The sequence below is a fragment of the Gouania willdenowi genome, chromosome 22 (genome assembly GCF_900634775.1).
Source record: "Gouania willdenowi chromosome 22, fGouWil2.1, whole genome shotgun sequence".
NCBI lineage: Eukaryota > Metazoa > Chordata > Actinopteri > Blenniiformes > Gobiesocidae > Gouania > Gouania willdenowi.
This window is the reverse complement of record NC_041065.1, coordinates 10,803,642-10,817,679: the sequence shown is the minus strand read 5'-3', so window position 1 is coordinate 10,817,679 and position 14,038 is coordinate 10,803,642. Positions and strand designations below refer to the sequence as shown.

The following is a 14,038-nucleotide window of genomic DNA, read 5'->3' as shown; positions in this document are numbered from 1 at the left end:
GGAATTATGTGTTTACAAGGTCAGTTTAAAGAGGAATTAACATTTATTCTGCTTTAAAGAGGAAGTAAAGCTCCCATGTAAACGTGGCCAAAAAATTTGTGGATTTTCTAAGTGGAAGCGGCTGTTGGAGGCAGAACTGTGTAGTGCTGACCGTCACCCCTGATGGCACGACCAAACTGACTCAGCTGCGGAACGTAACGTTAAAAAACGAGCTTCGGACGTTGTGGGAAAAGTGATGCACTCACAGCTCACATGATGGACGCATCGTTCCTTGTATACAGGACGGCGTCCGAGTGGAGGAAAATTGTGTGGAAGGGAGTGACTTCATAAGTCATAGCCTATATCTGTTATATAGTCTGTTTGCTTCCATTCTTAGGCTTTTTATAGAAATACAGTAAATAGAACTGTAAATACGTAGGAGTAATTATGACATGTCAAGAACATAATACTGTATGTACTGTAAATGCTGGTTGTCAGAAATCTGCAAAATGGCAACACCACATATTAAGGAAAATTACGTGTTTTGAGTCATTTATTTAAGCTTTTAGCCTTCAAAGACATTTCTTACACAAATCAGTATTAAAGTTTTATTAATCAGCTTCAGACCTGTCATTCAAAGTGCGTTCATGTTTTATTATCACCCGCCACAAAGTGTGGAAGGGGGATATAGGTTTGAGCTCCGTGCGTCCGTCCCTTCGAGTTAAAGAGGACAGCTTTTCTCAGAAACTGTTTAAGATACGATAACCAAATTTGGTGTGTGGCTTCAGGGTATCAATAGCTTGATAGAGTTTGAAAATGACAAGTGCGCAAATATCTTTTTGGGAGTTATTTCCCTTGTGTCGTTTTTTTTTTACTCTGTTCGAGTTATCTTCAAAGATTACAGCTTTTCTTGCAACCCGTTTAAGATAGTTAGTAATTTTATATTCTGATGTGATAATGTTTTCTTATGTATACATCTAAGTTCTTAGATTTAGGATATTTAGGAAAAGGTTGTGAGTTATGACGTTGGATGTTGCTGACTGTGTCTTCTTGTTTTTAATATGTTAGAAATCCTGTGAATGTGTTGAGAATAGGTTGAAAAGCCAGACACGCTCTCTGGGAGGATTGAAGGAGAGAAAGTGATGCAATATGTTCCCATGTGTGTTTTCTGTCTCTATTCAGACGAGAAGGACGGTAGAGAACTGGAGAAACTAGAGGAGAAAGTGTGGGACCCCAATAGCATGCTGACAGAGAAACAGATCGACCAGTTTTTAGTGGTTGCTCGGTAAGTCAACAACGACGAGTCAAATTAAGGAAATGATGAAAGAAATGACTGTTTTTCACTGTAAGATGAAAATTCTAAGGTTTGGTTTTGAACTGATTGTTAGATTCCAATTGTATATTATTATTATATTATTTTTGTATGTTAAAACAAGGTATTTAACAGATAATAGAACTCTTGACAAGTAGAGGAATTCAATACACCATGCAGCCAAAGTTTAATAGATACAAATGTAAATTTGCCAGATTGTCGCCACAGGCTAGTTTCCATCTGTAGTTGCTGGCAGGTTGATGTTGTGTACAACAAAAATTACATTTAAAAAAACAAACCTATATTTAAAAAAAAAAAAACTGACAACACCAAAATCAGACAGCATGGACAGTACAATATAATACAAAGACTCAAATATAACGACATTTAGTTTAGGACAGACCAGAAATCAAGTGACCATTGCAGCTAATGTGCATAAGGCAGATGATAAAGTTCTTTAGTGCTAAACCTTTAGCCTGGTTGGTTAGTGCTAAAATGATTGCACACCACCCATGGTCTGGTTTGTTGTCAGTTAAAGACCAAACCACATTAGCACATACATCTCCTTTTCTCTGCAGCTAAAAACATGGCTTTTTCAACAACAGTTATGTTCACACTGACAGACTTTTATTGTATTTAGATGTTTGTACATTGTTTTTCTTGCGTTAAGTATGGATTAACTACTTAGTTTTGAACTGTGTTCCTGTTGTAATATACATGTCTAGGCTTTGTGCTTTGTTTTTTTTTTTTATCAGTAACTATTGTTATTTGTCATACTTGTTCTCTTTTGTCATGTTGTATTCTCGCTGCATTTAATACCGTTTACATTCTTTGTTGCCTTTTCAAATCTGGCCAGACACACCAGATGAAAACTAGCTAACGTTTAGCTAACTCTGGCTTATTTACAGCATGTGCATGTACCTTTTAAATAATCAATAGGGCTGCACGATTACGGACAAAATGATAATCACGATTATTTTTGATATATTTTGTAATCACGATTATATTCACAATTATTCATCATGTTAGGAAAAAAAAAATCTGTGGTTTTATTACACTACTTTTAAGCAAACAATATGTGTACAGTTTACAGTGCAAAATGACGCGTAAAAAAAACAATAACCCAAGAATTTGACATGGACCCAATGCTAGCTGAATAAAAAACTATTACAAAGTGCAGAGCCCATATTTCAAATGTAAATTTTCCCGCTGATCAGGTTAATTTAATTGTGGCAACCAAAATTGTGATCATGATTAAAATTTGATTATTTGTGCTGCTCTGATCATCAATAAGTTCTAATTCACTAAATTCAAATACAGTGCTCATATTATTGCATATAGTCCATTTGCACATGGTTAACATTAATACATGTGTTTATGCATATTCGGGGTGTTGAAAAAAATTGATTCTGCGATATATCGTGATATTTTGTCGTGCGATTCTCTGATCAATTCAAAATGCATCCATATCGACTATTTTTTTTTAAATAAAAAAAAATATATAAATTTTTTTATTTTTTTTCCTTTTCTTTTTTTAACCTTTATTTAACCAGGAAAGTCTTTTCCACTGCAGGAAACATTGTAACTATACAAAGAAGTGCTGAAACCTGGGCATGTTGACCAGCTTGTGTTTTTTCAATAAAATCTAAAAAGAAAGTACTAACTTTCTGCATTTATTTGTTGTTCTAGGAATATACCTCAGTTAAGTTGCACTAAAGTCAAAGTTGGTTGGATTGTATTTTATTTATTTTTTTATTTTAAATTGTTGGCACATGGCATGTTAAAGCCAATGTTTTGAGTGTAAAATATGCCAATAAAATATATTTCACTCATGAAGGTGTACACATTTACAGATTAGTTGTTTCTTAAGTCATATAAAATCGCAATAATTCATACTTTAATATCGGGATATATCTTATCGCATCGTGACCCATGTATTGGGATATGAATCGTATTGCCAGATACCAGGCAATACACACCCCTAATGCATATTATTCTGACTGTAGAACATTAATATAGATACAAATACATGTCCATCTCTGGAAGGAGAAGAGCACGAGGATATAACAATAGACGTCTGTGTTGGTATTATGGGTTAAAGTCATTAAAACAAGCTAAACTGGAGGAAGAACTGAATCTCTTGTATAATCCAGTGTCCAGGTAACAACATATCTACACTTAAGTCTACTGGTGCAGAAAATCTCTAAAGCAAGTTTGAAAATATTGTATTTATTGCTTTATTGTTTCCTAGAGCTACTGTGTTTTTAAACCACAATGTATTATTATTTTATTACCTGATGACACTTGATAGCTGGACATTTTATGATGCAGCAACACCGTGATGACTTTGCCGCTTTAGTTTGTCATTTTCTGCGTTTCCTCTGGAAGTAGCTGCAGGCGCAATGTTTTTAAACATTCATTCTACACCTGAGCGGAAACAAACGTGCGTTCTCTGTGCCTGTGCTTCCTTGTGTGGTTCCCATGGCTAACCTGAGCCATGCTTGTGTCCCACAGGTCCGTAGGTACGTTCGCCCGAGCCTTGGACTGTAGTAGTTCTGTCCGACAGCCCAGCCTGCACATGAGCGCTGCTGCAGCCTCCAGAGACATCACTTTGGTGAGAAGTGCACGCATATGAAACAGGAGGAGGAGGACTCTGTGGAGGCAAACAGCCTGGGTTGAACATTTGGTGTGTGTGTGTGTGTGTGTGTGTGTGTGTGTGTGTGTGTCCGTCCTAACGAGCACACAGCCCCAGCAGCTCAGTGCAGGGATAATACTGCCCTAGATCTCATCTTCATATATGAAATATAGATGAGAGGCCTGCGAGCTACGCACAGCAGACACACTCACACACACACACGTACACAAAGGTCTCCAGCTGCATACCACGTACCGTGTGAACAAAGTGTTGCTCTACGTTGTCTGAATTCAAGATAAAATCTGTTTCCAATTGACGTCTTACCGACACCGATCACCTTCTTCTGCTTAGTTCCACGCCATGGACACGCTACACGCCACAGGCTACGACATGACCCGAGCCATCGCGGCGTTGGTGCCCCAGGGCGGGCCCGTCCTCTGCAGGGATGAAATGGAGGAGTGGAGCTCCTCAGAGGCCAACCTGTTCGAGGAGGCGCTGGAGAAATACGGCAAAGACTTCACAGATATCCAGCAGGATTTTGTGAGTGAGGAACCCCAGATGTTGCAAATTGTTATTGTGAAGCTTGGAACAGAATTACTGTGGTGTGTTTTAAAAGTCCCACGTCATTCCATATTTACCCATCTCCATTTAAAAACATAGTATTTGAGGTTTTTTTTCCCAAACTCACCTGTTTTCCAGAGTTTTAGCCTCTGAAAAGTCACTTTCTGAGCAACTCTACACAAACAGGCTGATTTGAGCGAGTGGGCGTGTCTATAGACGGGACACTGACTTCCTCCTCCCCGCACGGTGACGTAGGGCCAGAGGACGGCCCGCCCTCCTCCCACCCACTCCGTCACCGAGCTCATGCTGCTTTATGAACACGAGACAGAGCGTGGGGGCGGGGCGTTCACCGGTACATACATAGACTGTAGAAAATACATACATAGCACTGCGCGAAGGACGCTGAAATGCTCACCTTTGTGGGCGTGTCTGTTTACATGTCAGTCACGGCAGAGAGCTTCCTGGAGGCGTGGCTTCTCCAGCTCAGTGCCACGTCAAATTCGTCATCAAAGTGGGAACGCGTCATTAAATTGGAGCGAGGTGTTTGAGGTGATTGAGGGAATCAATGAAAAACCACTTTAAACGTGTATGAAGCCCTAATAGCACTTTTATCATGTTTAAAGCACAGAAAAGTGAATTTAGCGTAACATGGGCCCTTTAAACTGTTACAGATCAAGAATGTGACGATAATGGCATTTTTTTTAATGATCCCAATAAACAAAAAAAAAACAACTAAATTAAATATGAATCCAAATTTCACAGTAAAATTTCTGTTTTTAAACGGAAAATAAAACTTTCATCTTGAGCATATGCGGTTTTCTAATCTCCAGTTTGATTTGATGATCCTTGCATAATCTGTAACTGCTTGTTGTGAAAAACAAGAAAATATCTAGATAAGGCCAGACAAATGTATTTGTACAGCGCATTTCATTTACATGATCAACAAGTGCAACAGAAAAACACTCAACATCTTAAAAATCAATAAGAACATTAAAATCAGCAGCAAAAACATTTAAAATCATCAGTAAAAACGTTTAAAATCAGAAACAAAAACATTATATCAACATCTCCCTCTCAGTCATACGCAGTAGAGAAAACAGATAATATTCATCATTTTATAAAGATTCTCTTAAGTATGATTCGTTTACTGCATTTATTTAAATATAAATGATTATTTTTTCAGTGTGGAAAGGTTAGAATGGTCAAAGTAAAAATCTAATATGAGCCGTGAGTATTTGTAGTGAGTCACTGACACAGGATTGTGCAAATTTAAGTGTTTTTAAATGCAATTAATTAAATAATATAAAAATGAAAGTTAAATATATACAGAATTTCAATAAAATTTGATACCAGCTCTGATGTTCACATTGAAGGGAAAAACAAATCTGGAGTATAAATTCTCATGCATTAGGCCTAACACGTGGAATATTGTAAGTTTAGATTCAAGATTAATCAAGAGTTCTATTTTGACGATATTGAAAAAAAGACAATCTAACAATATGTTTTTGTTTTAATAGCTTATTTGGGATTGAAACACTCGTTTTTGGTGTCGTTGCTTTTGCTACTTCTCAGAACAGCATGAAAAGCTCAGTTAGATGGATTTCTGTGTGTATTCTAACCCAGACCTTCCCCTAAACAAGCCACACTACAGAACTCACTCACACGTGCTGTCCCTTTTAGGAGAAAAGCCAAAAGTGGCACATATTGTGGAGCTATTTGTTCATAAATGTGCCGGTGTGACATCTTGCATCAGCAAATCTAACCCAGAATTGGGTCCTTGGCATCCAACACACACCAGTGAAACCAAATATCCCTCAGCATTCCACAAATCCCACTACAACAGAAACAAGAACTTTGCAAACTGGGACAAATACATACATAATTCCACTTATTTAAACTATATGGACAGTGAATACTAGTACATCCTTTTCTATAGGGGTTTAGAGCCTCTGCATTGTGATAGTCATGGATTTCCATCTGCCCTGTGATGCACACGTGTGTGAATGTTTCTGAAGGCGATCCAAATACTGTTCTGCTCATTGTGCATGGCTCCACCACCTGGTGGCTGGCTGCAGTCAGTGCAATTTGCTTTTGTTTCCCCACAGGCCAGCAAAAAAAAAAAAAAAAAAACCAAAAAGGCAAACATTAGTTTCAGCATCCTTTTTGAGCAGAAGTTCACAAAACATCTGATTATCATCAAAAACTTCAGCTATTAAATGAGGAGGATTTCAGTTTGGATAGAATAAATTGGCTGGAAATAATAGTTTGCGTTTCCTCTTTTAAAGTTGAACTGTGTTTTCTGTCCTGTTTCAGCTGCCCTGGAAGTCTCTGACCAGTATCATTGAGTATTACTACATGTGGAAAACCACAGATCGATACGTGCAGCAGGTAAGGAATTCATAGAGGGTTGGAAAACATTTAAAGGTCCCATCGCATGGTATTTTTCATCCATCCCCAAAAACATAGTATTTCAATCAATCGCAATCAATATTTTATTTGTATAGCGCCAAATCATAACCAATGGTATCTCAAGACACTTTACAGTAGAGCAGTCTTAAGGACGGACTCTTCATTTTATGGATACACACATATGCATATATACGTATATACACATACATTTGTATCCCACACCCAACATGAATTCATCATGGCGGCAAGGAAAACCTTCTGTTAAGCAGCAGGAACCATTCCTATGATGAACAGCCATCCACGTTATGCTGTGTTGGGTGTGTGCAGAGGAAAGGGTGGAGACAGAGTTGTTGAGACTCTGTATTTGAGGTTTATTTTCCCAAACTCGCCTGTTTTCCAGCGTTTTAGCCTCTGAAAAGTCACTTTCTGACCAACGGGCTGTTTGCCGCCTGCTTATGCATATGCATGAGTGGGCGTGTCTATACACTGACTTGCCTGCGAGGCTCTTGCATGACTCGCTCTGAGGCAGATCAGTGATTTTCTTTCTATCCACACACTGTTGTTATTGTTTTCAGCCAAAAAACTGCACATTACAGTAAAACACATGGATATTTAAGCGGCTATTGTGTGAGTCCATCTCCGCACTGTTTTCATCCAGCAGCAGCATCTTCAAACGCTCACTAGAGTTTTAAGCTGCTAATTCACTTTCTTTTCCTCCTCATCTTTATTAAACACAGGAATAGTGCATTTAAGGTGATAAGCATTTGTTTATCACCTCAACCGTTGCGTCGCATTGGGTCACAAACACGTCAGATCAAGTCAAAGGCGACACGATGTCTTACTCCCTCCCTGGTGTTCACTGTGGCGGAGCAGCACCAGCAGCAGGCACTTCCTGGAGGGGGCGGTTCATATTTTTAGTGACGTCACTAGAATTTGAACCGCTCGTTTTTCAGGAGATTGCAGAGAAGCAGCTCAGAGAGCAGGATTTTTGAGGATTTCTTAGAGATGCAGGAAGGAATCCCAATAATACTTTGGGGGTGTTTTTGATAAGGAATTAACATTGTAACAAGGTTAAAAGCTGAAAAAAGTTGATTTGTATGATATAGGACCTTTAATATATCATCAGAAAAATGTATTTCTACCAATGAAAAAATAACCAATTGTTTCTTTTGCTGAGGAGTTGATATTTTTGTTTGCCGCCATAAGCCAAAAATACAGATTTTGACAATATTTGAACCAAAGATAGACCATCTTAATGGAAGATCCAGTTCAATATACTGATTCTGGCTCAGTTTAAAAAAAATCTAGATATTCCCAGCTCTCATCACTGGTGACATTTCAAAAATGAATATCTTGGTTCATAATTGACTGATATTTATGAAATGTGACTCAGTTATGTTGGTAGGTTGGAAGAGGTGAAAGTAACAAGTACTCACGTTACTGTAATTGAGTTGCTTTCATGGGTACTTGTACTTTTTTTGAGTATTTTTCTAAATAAGTAATTTTACTGGTACTTAAGTACGTTTTAAAAGATGTAAAGTAATTAGTTACATTTCTACACCCAACTGTTACTGAGTAAATGATTATTATCAGATTAAACGTAATGCGCTGCACCAAAACAGCGTTGAATACTGGGTATTTTCTCAGTTTTAGAGTTTATAAATGTAGCTATACTTAAATCCTGAGAATGTATTTATTATTTTTAATTGAATACCTTGGTGTTATTTTGAAAATAATTGTAAATTTTATACAGATGCCTTTGTTTAAAATAAAGTAAGTGGCAATTGTTTAAGATTTCATCACTTCCTTTTGAAGTTTATACACAAGATGTTTACTGTATGTAAGAAAACCATGGCAAGATTCATTACCAAAAATAGACATGGGGGTGAAAGTAACTAGTAACTTTTACATTGAGTACTAATTAAGTTACCCTATTGAGTTTCCTCCAGATTAGATCAGGATTGTACTGTACATTTCATTGCGGTTTTTCCACTAAAAAAGATGGGATTACCCACACATTTTGATGTACTTTATCATTATTAATGGGGAAAGAAATTTCTTCCAAGCGTTTAAAGTACATGACAAAGTCATGGCCCAGAGACCAAATCCGGCCCCTAGAAGCATCCAGATCGGCCAGCAGGAGAAAGTAAAAATGACATGATTCATTGTGTAAATGAAACTCAACAATATTTGCAGGAGCAGTTTTCCCAGTGCTTATATCACATGATTGCAGTCATTTTTAATGTTAAACAATTTAAAAAAAAACAAAAAAAAAAAAAACAAAATTCTTACAAAAACCTTAAATTGTCCTCAAAGTACAGTATGACATAATATTTCCCTTAATTAAATCTTGGAAATGTAAAGTGAACATCCTGTTGGGACTGCTATCTGCCACTTATTGCTTGGATATGGTCAGATTCTTATATATTTTGTATTTTATGTTTTCGTACAAGTGCAAACTAGGGCCACAATAATGTTGAAATTACTCGTTTTCCCGCATGAAATCTGTGGCCCACTTGAGATCACACTGCTCCGTATTCGGCCCCTGAAGTAAAATGAGTTTGAAAGTGTGAATAATCATGGTACCATGATAAGGATCAGTGATCCAGGGAAATGCCAAAGAAGATATTGGTCGCTGAGCAGATGTTTGAGCTCTCTGAACGCCACTCACTTTGTTGTTGTTGTGTACACTAGGTAAAATCACTATTCCTCTGTTATTTGTCAACGGATTGGGCTGAAATTTGATAGGTATAATCTATGAAAGTTGATTTCTTATTTATTTGTCAATATAAATATTGCGATGGTTGGTGACACCGAATCATTGGCACATACCATTATATACATGGGGCCCATTATCCCGTACTTGTCACGATGTGACATATGATGAGACACTGGGAGCCCTTTTTTTTAAAATGGGCCCGGGGCCCACCTCCCCTCATTTCCGATAATTTCAAAATTCATGGGAACATAGTCGTGGGATATGTCGTTTCAAAGGTAATTCAACATTGATTTCAATTGTCTCGCACAATTCGATTAGGGGCCTGAGAAGCCTCCCCTTTTTTTGGCAATTTTCATTAAAGTTGTTTTCTCATTTATTTGTGAGTCACGATACGATACGCAATACAAAGCTCATCATAACAATTATTTCACGATATGACGATACTGCAATTATTGATATATTGTCTGGAAATCAATCTACGATAATCTATAACATAACAAGAAAAAAAAGATCAAGTGAAAAAACACAATTTTTATTTTATATCTCTGAAAGACAATAAATTGAAAATGAACAGTGACACTATTTTAGTGCAACGTTTCTGTAAATAAATGTCAACATACCAATGTAAACAAATTGGCCATTGGGGGGCCCTTCATTTTTCAAGCGACTACTCCTCCGTTAATGCTCGCTGAATCGGACTGTAATTTCACATGGATATTCTATGAGCGGATGTCTTTCCTCAGTGGAACCGAGTCACTTGACTGAATTCTTATTAACGTGGTGCGTGCTATTCGGCACGTAGACCTTCCCCGTCCCGGTCGTAGTTCATCCAAACTTGTTTTTAATAAATACACACTAGGGATGTAACGATTAATCGTAAGGCAGTTAAAAATCGATTCATAGTTATCACGGTTGATATCGATTTTCTGAAAATTGAATCGCAGTACTTTTTTTAACTCTTTTTTATCCACAAGTGTAGGCGGCGGGCGGAGTCTGCTAATACTTTCTTTCTGGCCTCCTTGTACTCTTAAATATGTTTATAAAAGATTCATTACCCTTTAAGCACCGAAATAATATCTGTAATATTACTTGAACATCTGTAAAAGTCACGTTTTTCTATTAGCTCTGTCTGCTAGCATAGCTTCTCTTCTTCACTGAAAGATATCTGCATGCCAACCGACCACTGTGTTACCAGCGCCCTCTGCTGGTCCAAACAAATATGACGTAAATCAGTGCAATCACGTTTTTTTTTTTTTTTTTAAAGTCCAATTGTTAAGGCACAAAATACATTTTCAGTTGCACTTTTAAAAAGAAAAAGAACTATTCTGCAGTTTTGCATTGTTTATTATAGAACCAGAATTTAAATTAATAGGCTTCATTTTTATTTGTATTATTCCTTTATTTCATTCAAGATTTATTTTTAGTTAAATTGCATTCTTTTGAATAGTTTATCAAGGAATTCTTTTGACAATGAAAAATAAAAGGAAAATAATACAGTATTTTCTAGTTTTTTTCCCAAAAAAAAAAAATTGTCTACAGTCCCATTTTGTAAAATAAATCGTGAGAGAATCGTATCGTGAACCCAGTATCGTGAATCGAATCGTATCTGGAGTTGTGTGAATCGTTACATCCCTAATACACACACATAATACACTACTACTGCTACACTACAACTGTGTGCTGTGTCTGTTTTTGCTCTTTCCAGAAACGATTAAAAGCTGCTGAAGCAGAAAGCAAGTTGAAACAGGTCTACATCCCCAACTAGTGAGTGTATGGATTCAACTTCCTGTGTCAGATCTTTAGTTGTATAGATGTCTTTTATATTTGCACTTAAACTAAGTATAGCTGCTTAAGTGTGAATGTTCTGGTAACGCATTCTGCAGCGGTCCACCTGATCAATGATCAATGCTGGATTTCTCCTTCAGACTCTGACGCTCTGTGTCCATCGGTCCTTCTTTCAGTAACAAACCAAACCCAAACCAGCTGACCAACAACGCCAAGCCGGCTCTGGTTAATGGAACGGCAGGTGCAGCGGCTCCAGGACCGCCAGGACCACCCGGAGCGCCGGGACTGCCGTGCTCCGTGCTGACCCCTGGCCTGGGCCGAGCCTGTGAGAGCTGCTACAGTAAGTCACTAACTAGACCTGATCGAATGCTGAAGCTTTGTAATATTAGCTTCATTAAAACAAGAGTCGCGTTAAGCTTGTTTGTGCACATACAGTAGGTAACCGTGGGCCAGTTTTTTAATTGATGCAAAAAATAAATGCATTTCATATTTCCTTATTATATTTCTGGAAGGTATAGAATTGGGTTGGGGTCTATTACATTTTAAAAATAATTACAGTTAGGTCTTCAATTATTCATGCTCACTCACGATTCAGATTCCTTTATATGTCATTTTACACTGTGTATGCATACACAAGTGCAGTACAAAGTACAACATGATAAATAATTAAAAACTGTAGATTAATATATATATAAGATATAAAAAAAATGCAATGCAATTACGATTACTTTGACCAGCATTTAAAAAAAAAAATGTATAATTAAATTTACAATAATAATTTTTCCCCTCAAATCAATTACAGTTACGTTCCCAATTAATAAAGTTCAATTACAATTAATCACAATTGTCGAGCCATTAATAAATAAGCTTCCTTTTCTGTCAGCTACCAACGTGTTGGTCATGACCCATGTCTTAGATCATCTGTAAAATACAGAAAAAAGAAATGTTAGTTTTTAATCATTTGGTTACTTTAAGCCTCCTCATCCATGAAAATATTGTTTTTGGTGTGGGCGTCTGAGCCTGTTTGTGTCGGTACACCCCTAGATTTAAATGATTAAATAGTAAAATGATCCTCAATAGAACTTACAGGTAAACTGGATATGAAACATGTTTTAATAATTGTTGTATGTGTAAGTTTTGGGTTAAATTACAATGTAAATTACTGTTTTTTATTGAATGCAAATTACAATTATTTGAACTCAATTACAACAGCAACAGATTCTTTTCAATTACAATTACAATTATGTCATAATTCTAGTTAAATACCAATTATATGATTACAATTATAATTGTGCTACCTTACGAGGACAACGTATGAAATTTAGCTATTGTGCTAACTCCGGCATATTTATGTTGACGCTGTTTGACACAAAGATTAATGTGGAATGTTCTAATTGAAATAAATAAATAGATGAAATGAAACCCTGGTATTGAACAATCAACCGCTAACTACGTGAACAGTAAGGTTTTTGTTCCTTCATGTCCCGTGTGCGTGTGTGTGTGTGTGTGTGTGTGTGTGTGTGTGTGTGTGTGTGTGTGTGCAGCCAGCAGCTCGTACCAGTGGTACTCGTGGGGACCTCCCAACATGCAGTGTCGCCTGTGTGCGTCATGCTGGACCTACTGGAAGAAGTATGGAGGACTGAAGATGCCCACAAGACTGGAGGGGGAGAGGCCCGGACCTAACCGCAGCACCATGGTTAGAGCTCTACCACATTCACTTTATTCTAAACAGCAGCCTCACATCTGCCTGCAGCCTGGTGTTAGAATTCAGGTTATAGGTTTGGAGGCAGGCAGCGTCTTTCTTTCATCAAATGGACATAAAAAGAACTTGTTTTTCTATAAAGCTGATGTTTTTCCTTATTCGAGCAATCCTTTGGGTCTCCCCTCAAACTAGCATGAACAGGATGTAATGATGAGTCATTTATTTTCCACTGATGCTCTTTTACTATCTCTGCTCAAACTGCTCATCTTTTCAATCAGTTTATGAAACACTTGAAAGTGTTGATGCACATCCTGCAGCGTCTCGGTTCTGACCATGTCGGCTGTGCCCACAGAGCCCCCACGGGCTGCCCCTGAGGCACAGCGGGAGCCCAAAGTTTGCAGTGAAGACCCGGCAGGCGTTCTTCCTGCAGACGACCACCCTGACCCGCATGGCACGGCGCCTCTGCCAGGACATCATCAGGCCTCGACACCTGGCCCGCCACCCGTACCTCCCTGCAAACACAGCAGCCATTAAACAAGAGTGTAAGTACCTTTAACAGCCAATCAGAGCTCTCTAAAAGACTGAGTGGAATGAGTTTCCTTTTCTAAACGTTCCAGGTGCCCTGAGGTTACCAGACAGGCCTAATAAGCCTGTGCCTCTAAAGCCTGTGGACCGGAAACCCCTGGAGTCTGTGGTGCGGTATTTAGGTAATTACATTTTACATTTATCTAGATTTAACAATATTTAGGTAATAACATTTTATACATTTTACATTTATCTAGATTTAACAATATTTAGGTAATAACATTTTATATTCATCTAGATTTAACAATATTTAGGTAATAACATTTTATACATTTTACATTTATCTAGATTTAACAATATTTAGGTAATAACATTTAAAGGTGCAGTTCCCAACTTTCAGATCCCTTCCCC

General features: G+C 37.6%; 1 protein-coding gene across 1 annotated transcript in view; it reads left to right on the top strand.

Annotated features, from left to right (window-relative positions):
* The window catches only part of mta1 (metastasis associated 1), a 65,984-nt gene that overhangs the window by 48,138 nt on the left and 3,808 nt on the right, over positions 1 to 14,038 (top strand). The window contains exons 7-15 of the mRNA XM_028437904.1: positions 1,162 to 1,264; positions 3,806 to 3,905; positions 4,278 to 4,466; positions 6,801 to 6,875; positions 11,321 to 11,379; positions 11,577 to 11,740; positions 12,945 to 13,096; positions 13,455 to 13,644; positions 13,720 to 13,809. Of these exons, the coding sequence (XP_028293705.1) occupies positions 1,162 to 1,264; positions 3,806 to 3,905; positions 4,278 to 4,466; positions 6,801 to 6,875; positions 11,321 to 11,379; positions 11,577 to 11,740; positions 12,945 to 13,096; positions 13,455 to 13,644; positions 13,720 to 13,809 (1,122 nt within the window). The remainder of the gene's footprint in view (positions 1 to 1,161; positions 1,265 to 3,805; positions 3,906 to 4,277; positions 4,467 to 6,800; positions 6,876 to 11,320; positions 11,380 to 11,576; positions 11,741 to 12,944; positions 13,097 to 13,454; positions 13,645 to 13,719; positions 13,810 to 14,038) is intronic.